Source organism: Meriones unguiculatus, chromosome 4 (assembly GCF_030254825.1).
Source record: "Meriones unguiculatus strain TT.TT164.6M chromosome 4, Bangor_MerUng_6.1, whole genome shotgun sequence".
In the NCBI taxonomy this organism is placed as follows: domain Eukaryota; kingdom Metazoa; phylum Chordata; class Mammalia; order Rodentia; family Muridae; genus Meriones; species Meriones unguiculatus.
In genome coordinates, this window is record NC_083352.1 from 104,159,744 (window position 1) to 104,180,040 (window position 20,297).

General features: G+C 37.6%; 1 protein-coding gene across 1 annotated transcript in view; it reads left to right on the forward strand.

The window, feature by feature from the left end:
- Positions 1 to 6,420: 6,420 nt before the first annotated feature.
- Positions 6,421 to 20,297, forward strand: part of Sycp2 (synaptonemal complex protein 2) — a 58,048-nt gene continuing 44,171 nt past the window's right edge. The window contains exons 1-11 of the mRNA XM_060382744.1: positions 6,421 to 6,477; positions 7,311 to 7,454; positions 8,810 to 8,938; positions 9,687 to 9,791; positions 10,045 to 10,069; positions 15,839 to 15,924; positions 16,437 to 16,522; positions 16,765 to 16,799; positions 17,448 to 17,590; positions 17,672 to 17,724; positions 20,201 to 20,246. Coding sequence (XP_060238727.1) covers positions 6,454 to 6,477; positions 7,311 to 7,454; positions 8,810 to 8,938; positions 9,687 to 9,791; positions 10,045 to 10,069; positions 15,839 to 15,924; positions 16,437 to 16,522; positions 16,765 to 16,799; positions 17,448 to 17,590; positions 17,672 to 17,724; positions 20,201 to 20,246 — 876 coding nt within the window. The 5' untranslated portion in view covers positions 6,421 to 6,453. The remainder of the gene's footprint in view (positions 6,478 to 7,310; positions 7,455 to 8,809; positions 8,939 to 9,686; positions 9,792 to 10,044; positions 10,070 to 15,838; positions 15,925 to 16,436; positions 16,523 to 16,764; positions 16,800 to 17,447; positions 17,591 to 17,671; positions 17,725 to 20,200; positions 20,247 to 20,297) is intronic.

Consider the following 20,297-nt stretch of genomic DNA (forward strand, 5'->3'; position numbering starts at 1 on the left):
TATTATCTGATACACAGGATATCCAGTTTGTAGCCCCTGGTTGAGAACCACAGCTGTAACCTTTCCTAGAGATGCAGAGGCCACTGAAATTGGGGTAGAGCTGTTTGGGTGGGGCTGCACTCAGGTGAGGCTCCTATCACCCTCCCTGCCCCCTCCTTCCAAGAAGAAAGGTCAATCATCAAGAAGCTGTGATGATTTCTGGCAAGCAGGCCCAGCCAAAGTCATGAAGAAAGCAGCTTGAAGTATGGTCCTGTATGACAGTGTGTTCATAAAACTAAATATCGTACACCATAGGTCAGAGTTCAGGGACACTGGTAATTGTATTTTTCTTGCAGTCCTCTGTGGCTCCTGTGGACACTGGCTTACACTGTGACTCTCACTCAAGTACAAAGCCTTACATGTTGAGGATGGAGTGTGCCCTTTCTTATTTGCTTGGCCAAGATGCTTGGTGTGTTTGAAATCAATCGGTTGTGCTGTCTGATTAATAATCACCCTCGTTTTCTTAGCTGGAAAGAGAGGGGCTCAAAAAAGTGAATTCCACCTTCTCTCCCACAGCCAGCTGGCCTCAAAATCAGCATTCAACTGACTATGCAGCTTCATGCTCCTTCTGCCAAGGATATGGCTCGCAGCCTGTTTCCAATAAGAGCTTTAACAGTGCACGTGAAAAGGGTTAGGAGATACAGCTCTTAGCCTGACTAGCACACAAAGTCAAGGTTTAATCGCTGGCACTGCAAAGGAAATAAGTTACTGGAAATCAAAGTTTGATCATCACTGATAAGGATTCCTTTCGGACTCCACATTTTAAAACCTTTAAATAAAAACAAGTAATTCAGTATGATTAAATGAGTTCCCTTACTTTTCTACATAAACACCATGACCAAAAGACATTCCAGGAGGAAGAGGTTCATTTCCTCTTACACTTTTGCATCACACAGTCCATCACTGAAGGATGTCAGAATTCAAGGTAGGAACAGAAGCAAAAGCTTACTGCCCGAAGTAAGCTAGGCCCTTCCACGTTAATTATTAATCAAGACAACACCCCGCAGACTTGCCTACAGGACAATCTTCTGGAGGCATTTTCTCAATTGAGATTCCCTCTTTCCAGACACATCTAGGTTTATGTCAAGTTGACAGAAAACCATCAGGACAGTAGTGACATACTTTATTCCTTCATGTTACTATTTAGAGGCACGTTTGTGTCTTTACTCACAAGCAGCTAATTGGGAAACCACTAAATTGCATCATGAAAGATGGTAAGTCTATTACAAAAAAAAGAGCCAAGTGTAACAATAATGATATGAGTCTTGGGTCATGAAGTTGATACACTCTGATCTTATATTTTGTATTATATATTGTTGGTATTTGTGTGTATAAATAATTCAAAAAGCATTGGAAACTAAATATCTGGAATGCCCTCTAAAAGCCTGTCAACTGCAGATGTTGTTTAATTTTTTTTTTATTAGCATTTCCTTGGACCTGTAATTCCAGCCATTTGGGAAGCTGAGGCAGGAGGATGTCAAGTTGAAGTTGTATACCTGTGCAACTTAGATCTTGTTTGAGAAAGTACTAAGAGGGCTGGAAGTGTAAACCAATGGTAGGTCACTTGTCTGGCATGCATGAGGCCCTCAGTTCAATAAGTAGTCCATTCAAAGTTCAGTTTAGCAAAGCACAAAGTTGTAACAATGCCTGTAATTCTAGCCATGCTAAAGTTAGAAGCACTGCAGTTTATATTTTGTGTGACTTGAACTGCCCTGGTCCTTGGGTGTTTTTTTTTTGTGTGTGTGTGTGTGTGTTTACTTTCCATGCACTTTCCAAAGCATATTTTAATCAGAATCAATCACGTGCTGGCCACTTGTGGAAGGCTGTCTTCTGAGTGTAACAGCTAGCATCTTCACGGGAGCAGCTGTTACTACCAGACTTAAGAAAGACTGACCTGCAGCTTCTGACATTCCTTCATAGAACTGGGTGGGGTGGGTCACTAGACCCTCACCTGAGCTTCTCTCCCTCTTCATGCCCCTCTCCAGCTATATATAATTCTGCTCTAGCTGCACATGGCCTCGTGGGCTTAGGTGCTGCTAGAGCATGTAAGGGGAGGTAGGCTGCCTCAAGGAGTGTTTCTGGAGGTGCAACTGTAGGGAAGTCTTCATTAATCATCCATACTGGCCTTAAGTTATTCAGTGATACAGCCACTTCGATGTCATTTGCATCCTGTAAGTGAGCCGGGGCAAGCTCTGTTATCTAAGACGGGGGGAACCCTGCCTGTGGTCTGTCATTGGAGCCCTATGTGGGGTTAGCAGACATTAGATTTCATTCCCCAGGAACAGTTAAGGAAACAACGCTGAAACCTGGGTCTGCTCCAGACTGAGCTGCACCCTAGCCCCATTATATATATATATATATATATATTATATTTACATATCATATATATGATACATATAATTGCTTTTACATAATAAATCAAGATGTTACTTAAAAAAAAAAACATTTTTAACTCTGATTTGGCACCATCTATATCAATTTTCATCTCTCCTCGTGCGAAGCCACAGAGCTTCCACTAGGTCACAGCATGACCGAAAGGGTTGAATGAAACAGCGTTGTCTGTCGTGGCAATGCAAAGCAGGCTGCACCATGCATGCCCGAGCAACTTGTCAAAAGACAAAATGGAGGAGCTACAGCACCGCCCCTACGGAAGGAAGGCAGGGGCACGAGGACTGCCTAGCGGAGGGGAGGTGGGGCCGCCCAGCGAGCTCAAGTTCTGCCTCCTAATGGTGTTTCCTCACCACGTGCGAAATGCGCAGCGCCCCCTTCGGGCTCAGCACAGCGCCCCCTGCTGGCAGGCGGCTTCGCAGCACAACACTGCGGAAGTCAGGAGTCTCAGAATAGGAAAGCAGCTCCAGACACCTCTGAGGGTACTTCCGTAACTTCCGGCTGGCCTATCGTGGTCGGGGCAGGGGTCAGAGGTCATCGGAAGTGGGCCGAGAAAGGCGTGCAGTTCTTCCCAGGAGCACTCGCTGGGCTCCCTCCTACACGCCTGCGCTCCTTGAGGGTAAGGGGCGTGGCTTGTGTGGGCGACGGCGCTGATTGGACGAGCGCTTCCCGCTTTCACTTTCCGTTGGAGCCCGAGAGGCTGAGGAGGCGCGGTGGCATTCGACGTCGGAGTCCCGAGCCGGAGGCGGTCGCGAAACTGGGCCGTCCTGGGCTGAGGTGGGGCGGGCCGGTGGGAGGGAGTGGCAGGGACACGTGCTGTGGCATGGCGTGGTGTGGGCGGCACTGGTCGCAACCGTACAGGGAGGAGTTCGTGAGGCCGAGGAAGGCCTGAGCGGCCTGGCGTGGTTCGAAGTGCGGAGGGGCCGCCTGGTACTGACCCAATGGCCCCTAAGCCCGTGCATGCGTGGGGCCCGTAAGCACGAGGGTCCTTGGCGGCCATCTCTGTGGCCGTGGCTGACCTGGAGTATGAGGGAATCCCCACTGGCTTCCAGTCTAAGGCCCGGGCCATGTGGGTTCCTCAGCTTGAGGAGGACATGGGCCTCACCCAGCTCTGGCGAGAGAGGGCACACGCATTCGCAGAACCTGCTCATAAGTGCAAGAGAGTGCTCAAGGCTTGACTGTGGGCCTGGCCCTCGGATCTTCTTCGAAGTCACTTTGCCTCTCTCTGCTTCTGAGTTGTTTCGGCATCACCTGTCCAGTAATTGGGCCTGGCTCAAAGTCCGCTAACTTGACCCAACCCTGTGTGTGAAAAGTTGTGTGCTTCCTGTCCTGGCTGAATAATGAGTTTCAGAAAGATCAATGAAAAGTTTTCTTTGTTTTGCTTTCACTTTCGTTTGTGAAGGGTTGGCTAGTTTGACATACAGCTTAAAAGAGCTGTTTTTGGTTTCACTGAAGTTTGCAATCTTTCAATGTTGTGGGTGTATAAATGGATTACTTTCCCTTTTATAAATCCATCTAAGATAGTAAGACCTGGAGAGGACAGGAGCTCCACAAGGAGAGCAACAGAACCAAAAAATCTGAGCACAGGGGTCTTTTCTGAGACTGATAATCCAAAAAGGACCATGCATGGAGATAAACTAGAACCCCTGCTTAGATGTAGCCCATGGCAGCTCAGTGTCCAACTGGGTTCCCTAGTAAGGGGAACGGGGACTGTCTCTGACATGAACTCAGTGGCTGGCTATTTGACCACCCGTCCCCAGGAGGGAGCAGCCCTGCCAGGCCACAGAGGAAGACAGTGCAGCCAGTCCTGATGAGATCTGATAGGCTAGGGTCGGAGGGAAGAGGGAGGAGGACCTCCCCTATTAGTGGACTTGGAGAGGGGCATGGGAGGAGATGAGGGAGGGAGGGACTGTGGGATTGGGAGGGAATGAGGGAGGGGCCTACAGCTGGGATACAAAGTGAATAATTAATAGAAAAAAATTTAACTTAAATCTAAAATATAAATACTAATTAAAATTTCCTTTTCCTTGGTTGGCTTCTTTGTACAAAGTAAGAATAGAAAATATAACTGTCCAGCTAACATAATATGTCTTTTGGTCATAATTATTCTGTGCTGTGTATTATGGCTCAGAGCACTTCAGGGAAAGTGCATTACTTCCAATTGTGTTAGTTGTGAAACATTCTGACAGGACTGCGCTGACACATGCTGGCCCTTAGGATACAGAGTACACAAGATCTCTACAATATATTTTAAATGTTTAGATGTTTTAAATCACATTTCCAAATTGGAAATGAAATAAAGTGTTCCAGTCTTCAATTTCATAGATACACTTTAACTGCAGTAAAATGGAAAAAGGGATCTAAACGTATTTTTATGACTATTGGTAAAATACCTACTCTGAATGTATTCATTATAGATATTTGATATTGGGCTGGAGATTTTTTGATAAGTAATAAAGATCTTACTTTATAAATTAATACATTTCATATATTCTCACTTTTAAAAATGTATTTTTATTTTATGTACATTGGTGTGTTTTGACTGCACATATATCTGAGTAAGGGTGTCAGATACCCTGGAACCAGAGTTACAGACAGTTGTGAGTTGCCATATGGGCGCTGGGAGTTGAACTCTGATCAGTGATATTCTCACTTTCTTAAAATCACTGTTAAACCACTTTTTGAAAATCATTAGGATTGAAACGATGCATATTTACGTTTAAAGTATGTTAAGTGGGTATTTTTAATAAAATTTTTAAATAGTTCTGGCATATTGAATTTTCCTCAGAATTAACTATTGACCTTACATATTAACACTAAAGATGTGTAAGCAACAATTTTAATAAATTTTACTCTATCTTATAGGAATGAGCTTACCTAGTATTCTAATAGTTGCTTGCTAGCTAACTGCTACCTATGAAGTAATTTAAGATGAGAGATGCTTTATTAAAAGAAAAAACAGTTTATGATCTGAGAGAAGGGAGCTGGAGAATAAAAGATTATGTATCTGAAGGAACAAAGGGAAGAGACTGGCTTATACAGAGGAAGCTTTTGCCCCTTCCCAAAACTCTATATTTTCTTTCTTTTGGTCAGTTTTATTCCAGATTCCTACTTTTTTCTCACTGGTGTATAAATAATCCGTGTTCACAGATCTAATACAAACCCTCTTTTTTTAAACACATACACAGATATCCTTCACAGAATGTAGTTTATATTTCTCATAAACATTCTCTAGAGAGAAATCTGTGTTCCCCTTCACATTTGTTTTTACCCTGCTTTTAGGTGGGCCTCATTCTGAAATAAAGACCAACTGATTAAATTACATGTTTAAGTACCCAGTTGTATCCTGTGCACATTGTGTTTGTTTATCTACTTTCTCCCTACCATGCCAACAAAGGCAGTTGGTTTTGTTTTTCTTTTGTTCTTTTTTTTCTTTTTTCTTTTGTTTTGTTTTGCTGTTAGAAACAGCATTGCAATAAACATTAAGCACTCTTTTTGTACTTATTTGTATCTGAAAATGTATAACTAGAAATGAAACAGATAAATTTTTTGCCTGTCTTTTGCCTTATCTCTATGTCTTTCAAAGTGCAATTATTGATACCCACTATTTCTTCAGGCTTTTTATTTTTTGCCAGCCTACTAAATGTTGTAGTTGGTTATGTTTTAATTAGAAATTCTGTTATGGAGGTAATATCTTTTCCTTTTATTAGCCACTTTAGTTTCAAGATTCTCCTGAATGCTTTGTTCTTTATCTTTTCCACTTTTATATTAATTTTCTTCTTGATCCCTCAGTTCTTCAAAATTATTTTAAAAGTATGTCTTAGGAACAAAACAAGATATATAATTTAACTAAAATATATGACAAATATATAGAAAGGATTAAGAAACTATTTTATTTGGTATAAGAACAATGAATATCATTTTTAAGATTTTTTAAACTATAAATACATAGAACAGATGAGATATATAAAGTTGTTTTCTCTTATAGGTGTCTGTCTTCTCCTGCTGTTCTTAAATGAAGTCAAAATGCCAGTGAAACCAGACCTCCAAGTATGTAGTCCCTAGACCACAAGCAAGCATTTTAATCATTAAAATAACTTGTGTACTTACATGTATCTGTTGCTCTATCTTTAGTGACAAACTTAAAGTCTTATGAAATACTCAATAAAAATTTAAATATGGTTTCCTTGATTAAAATATTTTAAAACTATGTTAAGAAATTAGATGGGAAAAATATTGGTTATTCATACATGTTTTCCTTCTTGAAATAGTCATGCAGTGATTAATGTATCATACCTGGATATTCAGATCGAAGTTTTAACTTGTCTGATCCTTATACTTACTTATATTCAATTTACCACTAAGTCTGTCCAGTAATCAAATTGCAATCTAAAGCTTATTTATATCGTACTGTAATGATTTTGACTTAATAATGGGGATACCAGGTTTGATAAAAGTCATACTATGGTAATACTTAAGTTGAATTGGTAAATATAATTTTTAAAAGGCAAATGTATCTTTATGCAGTTTTATTTTTGCAGTTTTATTTTTAAATATGAAGTTTGTACTCAGATATTTTAGGATTTTGTTCATCTTATTAAATATGGTTACTATCATGTTGGCTTTATTTTACATCAAGTTTGTGATTTTATTTGAGTTGATAAAGTAAGTATAAATTAGAAACTTTAATAAAATATTTTCTATCTGAAATTATTACTAAAGAAAATTTCTAATTCAGTTACTCTGAATAGTGATGTTTTTTTAAGTAAGTTTTTTATTGTATGGTTTGATTATTTTCATTCAGAAACCACTCTTTGGTAACTTAGATGCAAAAAGTGACTAATTTTGATGGACTATCTGTGCTGTTAACTGTATCTCTCCAGCAGCTGGAAAAGTGTATTGATGATGCTTTGAGGAAAAATGACTTCAAACCTTTGATAACACTTTTACAAATTGATATTTGTGAAGATGTGAAAATTAAATGCAGCAAACAATTCCTCCACAAGTTGGATGACTTAATATGCAGGGTAAATACTCATTTTTGTTTAATGGCTCTTAAAATTATTACATATGATTTTGCTTTCTAGGAACAAGTATGCCATCCAAAACATATGAACAGAGAAGGCCTTGGGCAATCTTGCTTACAATTATTTAAATATGTTATTTCACCATTTGCTAATTACTTGAAGCATCTCAACACATTGACTCTTATTTCTAAAGTAAAATTTATAAAATCTGTGTTCCAAAGGCTACCATTTTTAACATGAGTGGAAAGATTACCTATAAACAACTTTATTTTTTAAAGACTGATCAGCATATTTATGGTGGTGTACAGTGCTTAGTGATTTCAAAAATTTATAAAATCTGTGTTCCAAAGGCTACCATTTTTAACATGAGTGGAAAGATTACCTATAAACAACTTTATTTTTTAAAGACTTAATCAGCATATTTATGGTGGTGTACAGTGCTTAGTGATTTCAAAAATAAAGCAAACACAAAACACTTCTAAAGTTTATACTTAAGAAAAACTAACTAGGCCAGGGGGACCTGCAGAGACTGATGAATCAACCAAGGACCATGCATGGAGAGGACCTAAAGCCACTGCTCAGATTAGTCCATTGGCAGCTCAGTCTTCATGGGGGTTCCCTGATAAGGAGAGCAGGACCAGTCACTGGCATAAACTTGGTTGCCTGCTCTTTGATCACCTCCCCTTGGTGAAGTGGTCTTATTAGGAGAAATAGAGGATCCAGACAGTCCTGATAAGACCTGATAGGCTAGAGTCAGATAGTAGGAGAGGAGGACCTTCTCTATTAGTGAACTAGGACAGGGACATGGGGGGAAAAGACAAGGGAGAGTGAGTCAGGGAGGAGATGAGGAAGGGGGCTACCGCCAGGGTACAAAGTGAATAAATTGTAATAAATAATAATATAATGAAAAAAGAAAAGCTAACTATAAATTAGGTATAATATCCAGGTATCCAAGATTAATGATGAATCATTGGTTGAATAAGAATTTGTGATCTACTTATGGTAGCTCATGTAAAGCCGGCACATAGGATGCTGAGGCAGGAGGAATGCCACAAGTTCCAGGCGTGTCTCCAAAACAAAGTCAGTCTTGAGTTTAACTCTTTAAAGTGGAAAGGAAAATATTTCTATAGAGTTCCTCGATTTTATGCAGATGACTATTTGCAGTTTGCCGTTTTCTGAGTGATTTGGGACAACTTTTCTTTATGAAACAGTTCTGCTCATTCTTTCAATTATAACATGACAAGAATGGCTCCTTTTAGGACTTATGAGGGCTATAATTGATGAAGCTCCTGCAACAGTGTCTATTCCATTCTACCTGTAACCTGCAGCGTGTGAATATATACATTTCATTTTAGGAACTTAATAGAAAGGATATCCAAACTGTTTCAAACATCTTGATATCTGTTGGAAGATGTAGCAAGAATATTTTTATACTGGGACAAGCTGGACTTCTAACCATGATGAAACAAGGATTAGTTCAGAAGATAAGTATATATTCATAGGAGGGAAATCTGATGAAGCTACAGTTTCTATTAAGAAAGGCAACAGTTCAGTTGCTAAATGTAAACTTAGGAACTTTATGTAGAACTTGTGAGAGTAAAGTAAATGCTTTTATGATGTGGGAATATAGTAAATGCTTTTATGTATATTATCTTTAATATACTATAAAGATAAAGGAACTGCTTAAGTTCCTTGACAACTATGTGAATTTAGGATCACAAGATGCCAGTGGGCTTTTACTTGAATCATTTTCTGTTGACTAGGTCATTAAGGTTGTTTACTGTCTGATGCCCACACTAAAATATATGACACTGATTTTTATATTTTTACTCACTCACATATAACCAGCAAATTGATGTATCAGGACACACTATGTACTCATACATGAATCAAATTAAGGTAAACTAATTCCAGAAATATCCAAATAATATAAATTGTCATGATAATTTTAGAAGATTATAACAAGTATATCTCTAGTAGATACTTTAAAAGGGAAGTGTGAAGGTTTTTGAAGTAAAATTAATATTATCTTCATTCCTATTTTAAACAGTGAGGAATAGAATAAGTTAAAAAATATAAGACATCATAAAATATAAATTGCTTTGGTTCAGTACCAGAGTTTTTTATTTTTAATGTCATTTTATTCATAGGTTTATTGACAAAACAAATATATGTACATAAAAATTGTTAAAATGGAATTCAAGATAATGAATTTATGTATTCATTTTTTACATGGCTTCCTGGTTTGAAAATTCCAAGGAGATTATTCTGAGTCAAGGACAATCAAAAGATGAAGCTGTTATGAATATGATAGAAGACTTATTTGATCTTTTGATGGTAAAATGACATTGACTGTTATAGAACATGTTTTTATTAGATAACCATTTGCTTTGGTTCTAACAATCATTAATAGACTAGCTAGTGACTTGGATGGGTTAATCTGTCTACACTGTATAAAGAACTTAAGCTGGCTAGTATTAAATAGTTTATTAATAAATAAAAGTTATTCTATAAGTTGAAATTTGTTACTTTAATAGCTTTTGTGGTGATTTATAATAATAAATTATAAATGATATATTTACTTTTTTAGGTCGTATATGACATCAATGATGAAGGTAAAATTTCTTACTTCTTTGAAAACAAGTTTCTGGGAACTTTTAGTATAATTTTGTAATACCCATAATATTGTCCTAGGAACTCGTGATCTCATGAAAGAATCAAAGTTCCTCTGTAAACGACCAGATGGTAGTAAAGTTTTAGACCTTGTAGGCCAAGAGAAAACACACACACACACACACACACACACACACACACACACGAGGTACATATGTTAAGAAAACAAATTTCAAAAATGATTTATGGATACAATTAAGAATGCATTTTTATATTATGGATTTTTAATACAGCAAAAATAATATTCTTGTATTTTACTGAGGGTCAAAGTTTCTTTATTCTAAAAATTAACATGTTCATAATGAAATTTTATGTATGATTTACAGGTAAGGCTAGTATTTGGCCTTATCTTCAGGAAAAGCTATTAGTTAAAGAACATTTTACTTGAAAATGTCCAGCACTTAGAGGTTTAATTGAATTTTGATATTTTCTAAAATTTTTGCTGTTAGAATGTCTGTTCTTTATATTGTCGTTGAGTAATTACTTCCGAGTGAAGGTAATGCGGACCATACAACAAAATGGTCATTGAATGTAGCAGTTTCCTTTTTATTAAAATCAATCTCCAAAAATATTGTTGGACCTCAAATTAGAGCATGGAAAAAAACATAATATCCTCTGCATATTTGTGTAGGAATGGAAATATACTTTGTTTTTTCTTATTTGAGACAGTATCGCTCATAACTGAGAGACCTTAAATTCTTGATCCTCTTGCTGCTACCTCATATTACCTGAAACACAATAGATATATATTTATCTGTGCATGTGTGTTTTTACAGAATGAATGCAGCATAACTCAAGAAGTTTTAGAACTTAGCTAATAGAAATGTAATAGGGATCTGTGTTGACAAGAGAACCTAAACTCTTATCAGGAAAGTTCCAGCCTTGGGAGAGTCAGGATTGAGAGCAGAGATACAGCCAACTGCAGAGACAAGACCAAGACCAAGACAGAGGGGAAGCAGTGGGTCTCAGGTCCAGATTAGATGAGTGAGTAGATTGTCAGACAGCTGTCATACAGGCCACCCCAGCGGTGGGGTACTGAGCTAAAGCCCCAAGGATAACTGAGAGTTCTTTGCCTTGTTGGTACTTGACCCATACACCAGGCGTCATATGACAGTTCAGTTGTGGGGCCATTGCTTTAGGGAAAGCAGGTGAGGTAGTTTTATCTCTTTCCTTAGTCTGGCTGCCTGATTTTCTTGGGCCTGCTTTCTCTGATATGATGTAAATACATGTGCCTATACAGTGTTAATTCATCTTGAAAAAAGAAAGTTAGCCCTTTTATAATTACCAGGAATAAGTCATTTATGGGTCTGCACTCCAGGGTGTGGTGCTGGATAGATGGTGCTGTTCATGTGATAGGGGCCTTCCCGAGGGAGAGGGTTAGGGCTTCCCAGTCCTGGAGAGTTATAGGGTCTTTGTTGACAGAGTGGCCTGGAGAAGAGATAAGGAGTCAGCTAGGGGAGGGAAGGAGTCAGGTTACAGTCAGTGGAATTTAGCAGCTCTGGCTATGTAGCAATCAGGCCACTTGTGGCTCTGACTTGCTCTCAACCAGGTGCTTTTTTTATACAAGTTTCACAGAACAAAGACAGACTAATAATTATCCAAGTGGTATATGTATCCAACAGAATATGTGTTTGACTTTTCATTACATGTCCAGGGTCGTGTAATTACAAGTAGAAAATAAAAACAGAACAGAATTTTTATTATTATCCCTATAACTACAATTTAAAAGATCTAAAGAATGTCTCCTCTAAAGCAAATACATTTAATATGTGACGCCTGCTTTTAAGCAATGTTTGCTGTTTGAAAGCACTCCAGACAAACAGAAAATATCTGAACTGGTCTTTTTTTTTTTAATAACCAATTTTTTAATTGTAATGCAAGCACGTTGTCTAAAAATATCAACTGCATAGAAGGATTTTAGGCTTAAAGAAAATACAGTCTATTCTTAACTGCCCACCTCCTACTCCCAATTTGTGCTCATATTAGCATCATTTTATACATCCTTCCAGAAATGTCCTGTTCATCCTTTCTTTTCTTTCAACATATGTTCCCCTGAAGTGTCTTTATTTTACACAAATGTCACCCCATCTTTCTTTTCCATCATCTCCTTTTCTATATATGCTCACCAAACCCTGTATCTTAGATGTTTCTATATCTGTATCTATAACCCTACCTCATTTTTTGAGTAGCTATCTGGTATTCTTAAAATATTTATTTATTTTTATTTCATGTGCATTGGTGTTTTAGCCACATGTATGTCTTTGTGAAGGTGTCTGATCCCCTGGAACTGGAACTACAGACAGGTGTGAGCTTCCCTGTGGGTACTGGGAATTGAACTTGGGACCCCTGGAAGAGCAGTCAGTGCTCTTTTTTTTATTAATTACAGTTTATTCACTTTGTATCCCCCTTCCCTCCTCCCCTCCCAATACTATCCTCCCTCCCCTTCTCCCTCCCAAGTCCCCTGATAGGGGAGGTCTTCCTCTCCTTCCTTCTGATCCTAGTCTATCAGGTCTTATCAGGAGTGACTGCATTGTCTTCCTCTGTGGCCTGGTAAGGCTGCTCCCCCTTCAGGAGGAGGTGATCAAAGAGCAGGCCAATCAGTTCCTGTCAGAGACAGTCCTTCTTCCCATTACTATGGAACCCACTTGGACACTAAACTGTCATGGGCTACATCTGTACAGGGGTTCTAGGTTATCTCCATGAATAGTCCTTGGGCACAAGAGACAATTTCGTCGCAGTATATATTCATGAGACTGTCTTATAATTGGTAGTTTCACTAACCAGCATTCTCAACTCTAACAAAAGTTGGTAACAAGGTTGATGATGACTCTTGTTGAAAATAATTTTTAGTCTGGCTTTGAGTATGAAAGATGGTAAAGTTTGCCAGTGCTGGGCCACTTGTCTGCTGTGTGTTTGGCAAGTAGGATTCTCAGGTGCTATTTGTGATAAAAATATGCATCGCTGATAGGCTGAGATTATAATGAATGAACTTTGCCTTTGGTACTATTTCTTTAGTAACTGGAATAGATGCAGATACTTTTTTTCTAGAGTATCTGCCGCCTTACAAAATCAGCAGAGTTAGATTTGTGTGCTGTAGTTTGTTAGCTTCTGAGCTAATGGAATGGAATTTTCAGTGTAGCAGAATGCAGAAATGTTACAGTTTGTCACCTTTCACTTATAGACACAAGTACATTGTGCTAAGTGACCAGGGCCAGGTTACTTTATTTTGTGTCCCTGGAGACTTCCTCAAGATTGGTAACAGGCTGGTGAATCACATACACACTTAGATATTTACTATTAATGTGTTAAGCAAATTAGTGTTTTAAATAATAGTTAATACTACCTTTTCATTGATTGTGTTTCTAAAATTAACACGACAACTTAAATTCTCAGGAAAGAGCAGTCTTAAGAGTGCTAGCGTTGTAAACTGAGCCCTCCTACTATGAAGTAAATCATAGCTTTTTCATCAAAGTTGTTTTAGTTGAGTATGGTCACTTTGAAAAGCTGTACTTTGCTTTTGTAGCCGTTGCTAAATTTTTGACAGTTGAGGGGCATCTGGGTTGTTTCCAGCAAAGCTGCTACAAACATGGTTGAGCAAATGTCCTTTTTGTGTACTTGAGCCTCTTTTGGATATATGCCTAGGAGTGGTATAGCTGTATCTTGAGGAAGCATTATTCTTAGTTGTCTGAGAAAGCGCCAGATTGTTTTCCAGAGTGGTTGTACAAGTTTACATTCTCACCAGGATGGAGGAGGATTCCCCTTTCTCTACAACCTTTCCAGCACGTGTTGTCACTTGAGTTTTTGATCTTGGCCATTCTCATGGGTGTAAGTTGAAATCTCAGGATCGTTTTGATTTGCATTTCCCTAATGGCTAATGCCATTGAGCATTTCTTTAAGTGTTTCTCTGCCATTCAGTATTCCTCTGCAAGAATTGTCTGTTTAGCTCTGTTCCCCATTTTTTAATTGGATTACTTGGTTTGTTGCTTTTCAGCTTCTTTAGTTCTTTATATTAGCCCTGGATATTAGTTCTGGATATTAGCCCTCTGTCAGATAGAGGGTTGGTGAAGATTCTTTCCCAATCTGTAGGCATTCATTTTGTTTTGATGACGGATGATGGAGTCCTTTGTTTTACAGAAGCTTTTCAGTTTCATGAGGTCCCATTTATTGATTGTTGCTCTTAGAGCCTGTGTTGTTCGTGTTCTGTTCAGGAAGTTGTCTCCTTTACCAATGAGTTCTAGGGTCTTCCCCACTTTTTCTTCTAACCGATTTAATGTCTCTGGTTTATGTTGAAGTCTTTGATCCACTTGGACTTTAGTTTTGTGCAGGGTGATAAGTATGGATCTATTTGCATTTTTCTACATGGAGACATCCAGTTAGACCAGCACCATTTGTTGAAGATGCTATCTTTTTTTCCATTGTATGGTTTTGGCATCTTTGTCAAAGATCAGGTGTCCATAAGTGTGTGGGTTTATTTCTGGGTCTTCTGTTCAGTTCCATCGAGCCACCATTTTGTTTCTATGCGAGTACCATGCAGTTAGGAACCTACCACAGAGGGCCTCTGAAAGGCTCTGCCCTCAGACTATCAAAGCAGGTGCTGAGACTTATGGCCAGCTGTTGGAATCTTATGAAAGAAGTGGTAAGATCTGGAGAGGACAGGAGCTCCAGAAGGAGAGCAACAGAACCAAAAATTTGAACATGGGTCTTTCCAGAGACTCATACTCCAACCAAGTACCATGCATGGAGATAACCTAGACCCCTGCACAGATGTAGCCCATCTGATGGCAGTTCAGTGTCCAAGTGGGTTCCATAGTAATGGGAACAGGGACTGCCTCGACATGAACTGATTGGCCTGCTCTTTGATCACCTCCCCCTAAAGGGGGGAGCAGCCTTACCAGGCCACAGAAGATGACAATGCAGCCACTCCTGATGAGATCTGATAGACTAAGATCAGAAGGAAGGAGAGGAAGACCTCCCCTATCAGTGGACTTGGGGAGGGGCATGCGTGCAGAAGGGGGATGGAAGGTGGGATTAGAAGGGGAGGAGGGAGAGGCTTATGGGGGGCTACAAAGTGAATAAAGTGTAATTAATAAAAATTAAAATAAAAAAGAAGAAAAAATATATATTGATAACCAGTTTTTGAAATTTGAGGGTTTAATATTTTTCATACATATCTTGATCATGCTTTCCCCTCAGTCAGCTCCTCCCAGATCTATCCCATCTCCCTATCCACTCAACTTCATGCATCTTTTCTCTCTTTCTCTCTGTCCCTCCCTTCCTTCTTCCCTTCCTCCCTTAAGAATAAAATCAAAATCAAAATAATAGTACAAAACTAAAAGGCCTCCCAACAAGACAAAACAGAACATGGGGTCCACTTTTGATTTTACCACCTGCTCTGGGCTTGGAGCCTGTTCTGGAGTATGGTTGATAATAAAAAGTAACACTCCTTTGGGGTGGGGGTAGGGGGACTGGTTTCCTAGCAGGTATCATCAGCAAGCAGCTAAAAGGTGAGGATTTAAGTAAAAATGAAAACCTTCAAGTCACTTAGAGATTCATGAGAGTCAGATATGTTGATTTCTTTTAAAAATAATGTTTGAAGTATGATAAAAGTTAATAAGCCTAGTTTTCATAAACACTTCAGATAGCAAGTGACTGTCAAATTGTCAAATTTGTCAAATCTGTCAAAAATTTATTATTTTTATTATTTTATTCAGGTAAAAAACAAGTATTGGAAAGTTTCATACCTCACATCTGTGCCCTGGTTATTGATACAAGAGTGAATATTTGCATTCAACAGGAGGTAACTGTCTTTTAAAACCTAAAAATCAAAAAGTAAATGATAAATAAAAAACTTACCTTAGACTAAGTTTCTTAAATTAATTTCATGTTGTATATTTCTATTGTCTGAATCATTCATTGCCTAACAATGTATTTCATAAATAAGTATAAAAATCCACACTTGAATGGATTTATATATGTATATCACCAATGTGAGAATCTATACACCTAGGTACTAGGAGTTCTCTAGTATGTAAATATCAAAATAGCATGTAGTTTTGTTTCTGTACATTCATATGCATAACAATTAAAACAAAAAATTACTTACTCCCTTAGGTCTTAGAATAGTTGTGTGAAAGCTTCAGCAAGGGAGTCACGCTGCACCGACAGTGCATCTTAGGCCAGGTGTTCTTTCCTTCACCTGGTTTCCATTCCCTACTAGCATGATTAAGAGAAAACCTAGGCTTTTATGTTCATGCGCATATGTCTGTAAGTGATTCTTGGGAATCAAAGTTGCTTTTTTTTCTCTTTCAGGCTTTAAAAAAAGTGAATTTGATGCTTGACAGAATACCTCAAGATGCCAACAAAATACTTTCTAATCAAGAAATATTAACTCTCATGTAATAATTTTTAATAACTTGTTCTGATAAATTGTTCAGTATAAGAATTGTAAGAAATTTGGCAACCACAAGTTTGAATTAAATAATGGAGTCTGACAAGCTTATAAATTTTGATATAGTATAGTGTTTATATTTCCTCCAAAAGTCAGTTGTACTATCCAGTTGTATTTTTCTCAAAACATGATGGGCTTTCTATCTAGTTGATCTTAGTTTAGTGTGTAATTTTTTATTTTAATTCACAGGAGTAATATGGGAGAAAGGATTTTAGATGTAGGAGGTAAGTATGTCTTTCCAAGATTTGAAGTCACTTCAAATTTATGAATGTTTTATATTTTGACAATCTTATTACCCTTCAAATGTTACTAGAATACACCAAAAGTATTATAATCTGTTTATATAAACTAAAAGAAGAATTAATAAAAATAAAGATATCTCGGAACAAACAATTTGTCAAAAAATTAGACAAATACAAGTGTGATAGTTATGAATGGTAACAATGTTCCAATATATTGGGAATACTTATGCTAAAATATTTTTAAATGTGACTTATTAAAATTATAATGTCCAATATTTTTGCAGTTGATAGATAATTTTTAAACAGTATATTACTACAAAGAACTTAATTTTTTTAGATTCCTATGAGTAAATTTTTATTTAGTGACATATAGAATAAATTATATCTTTCATACATACTCTGGGATAACTGTAAACATAACAAAATTTTATATCTTTATAAATTGTTTTTTAATTTACAACTATAATGAAGTGATAAAGTCTTGACTCATGGGTTTCTTTGACTTTTAAGAAATTAATAAGTTAAATAATAAACATTTTCTTATTTTTCTTGTTCTTGTGCCTTACAAAATGGAGTTTTATAAGCTTAATTTTTAGAGTTTTGTCCTTTACACTAATAATTCTTTTTAAGATTATGAATTACAGGTAGGCATTGTGGAAGCTTTATGTAGAATGACCACAGAAAAACGGAGACAAGAACTTGCATGCCAGTGGTTTTCAATGGATTTTATTGCTAATGCATTTAAAGAAATTAAAGACTGTGAATTTGAAACGGTAAGTTGTATAAAAATAACAAATTTAGTAAAGATTTTTGTATAATTTTGATTTTTAAAACTCTTTCATTTTTTAAACTAGGATTGCAGGATATTTCTCAATCTGGTAAATGGCATGCTTGGTGATAAGAGGAGGTAAGCCTGATGCAGAGGAAGCCATTTGTGGGTAAGGAAGAGCTGAGCCCAGTGATGAGTGTTTATAGTTGTTGCTGAACTGTGAAGTATGTAGATGTGTTCAAGATAGTATTTATATAACATACAGTAAACTAGTGCATTGTAAACCTGAGAGACTCCTCTGATAGCTTTATTTGACTTTGTGCTTAGGAGGAAAATGTGTCTTATTTAGCTTATATTAATAATTTCGTGTCCTAATTTGTTTTATTCTGTTTCAGAATTGTGTGTATATTATTTGGTGTTTAAGGAATGATAAAAAAAGGCTGGCCATACATCTACACACTGGAGTGAAAGTGTATAGTAAATAAATTCTCCAACAGTATAAGAAACAGAAGTAGAATTTACGTGTGTGGGTATTTTTACCTGCATGTATGTCTGTGCTTCATGTGTATGTAGTTCTGAAACAGACAGAAAAGAGTGTTGGATAACCTGGCAGTGGAGTTTACAGAAGGTTGTGAGAAGCCATATGCTTGGGTGTGGGAATTGAACTCAGGTGCACTGAAAGAACAGCAAGTTCTCTTAATAGTTGAGCCATCTCTCCATCCCAGAGCAACAGTATACCTGGCCCCGACAAGTGTTCTGAATTAATTGTGTTTCCTTTATTTACTGAGTGAAAGATAGAGTTAGGCCTAACTGCAGTGAGTCATGTTGCCTGCATTTGAATCCTAGGTTCCCATCTGTTCTATTCTCTAAGTTATTTAACCTTAACTATCTTTGTTTCTTTAGATGCATGATAGGAATACTAATAATACTCACTTTTATTTTTCCAATTTATTACCATGTTTTATTTTTTATCACAATATTTTTTTATTTTTATAATTTAGTTTATTCACTTTGTATCCCCACTGTAGCCCCCTCCCTCATGCCCTCTAAATCCCACTCTCCCTCCCTCATCTCCTCTCATGCCCCTCCCCAAGTCCACTGATAGGCAAGGTCCTCCTCCCCCTCCATCTGACCTTAGTTTATCAGGTCTCATGAGGATTGGCTGCATTGTTTTCCTCTGTGGCCTGGTAAGGCTGCTTCCCCATCATGGGGAGTTAATCAAAGAGCCAGCCACTGAGTTCTTATCAGAGACAGTTCCTGTTTCCATTTCTAGGAAACCCACTTGGACACTGAGCTGTCATGGGCTACATCTGTGTCCATGCATGGTCCTTGCTTGGAGTATCAGTCTCAGAAAATTTTTTGATCCCTTGCTCTCCTTGTGGAGCTTGTATCCCCTCCAGGTCTTTTTATCTCCTTCTTCTTTCATAATATTTCCTGCACTCTGCACAAAGGCATCTCCTTCAATACCTTGCTGGGTAAAGTCTTTCAGCGGCCCTCTGTGATAGACTCCTGTCCTGTTGCCTGTTTTCTCCTTCTTCTGATGTCCATCCCCTTTGCCTTTCTGCAAGAGGATTGATCATCTTACCCAGGGTCGTCCTCCTTGCTTAGCTTCTTTAGGTGTACAGATTTTAGTATGATTCTCCTATATTATATGTACTTATAAGTGGATATCCATATAAGTGAGTTTATATGATGTATGTCTTACTACTTCTGGGAAAACTCACTCGGGATGATCTTTTCTAATTCCCACCATTTTCCTACAAATTTCACGATTTCCTTGTTTTTTATTGCTGAGTAGTATTACATTGTGTAAATGTACCACAATTTCTATACCCATTCCTCAGTTGAGGGACATCTGAGTTGTTTCCAGATTCTGGCTATTATGAATAAAGCTGCTATGAACATGTTTGAGCAAATGTCCTTGTTGTATATTTGAGCACTGAGATATTCAGGGCATCAGCACATGCGCATTGCGCCCAAGAATAGCACCAAGCACCCACACCTCCCCCTCCACTCCTGCTTAAGCGCTACCCTTCAGGCAGGCATCAACTAATAATACGTATTACTTATGTTTGCTATACAGATAGACAGAAGATACTAAAGTTCTTAAAATAGTATGTTGCCATGAAAACGCTCTAAAAATTTAATTTTTACTATCAAAGATTACGCCTATGTACTTTTTACACACCCAAGTCCTGTGGGAATTTGCATTGTGTTAATATGTAATTCTAATTAGGAACACTTGTTCCACTTGTTCATGGAATGATATTTTAATTGGTATAATTCATTTAGTGAAAGAGTAATTTCTTTACCTAAACAAATTTCCAGTAAATTTTTGTTTAAAATGGTAATGGCTTAACCTGGACAGTCTTGGTGGTTTTCACCTTTATCTCAGCTACTTGTGAGGTTACAGCAGGAGTATCATATTTGAGGACAGTGTGGGCAACAGTAAGACCTCCTATCTCAAAAATGAAATTTAAGAGATTATTTTATTTTTAAAATGTTATAACAAATTTCTAATTTCCCATTCATTCTAGACATTGTTTTTTATGATTGACCAAGTTAATTCTGGGAAGGCTGATATATTTTTTTCTTAAATTGTTTTATGTTTTAGGGTCTTTACATTTCCTTGCTTATCAGCATTTCTTGATAAATATGAGGTAAGTTTTAAATTTATACAAATTTGAGTTATTAGATAATTTTATGTAAAA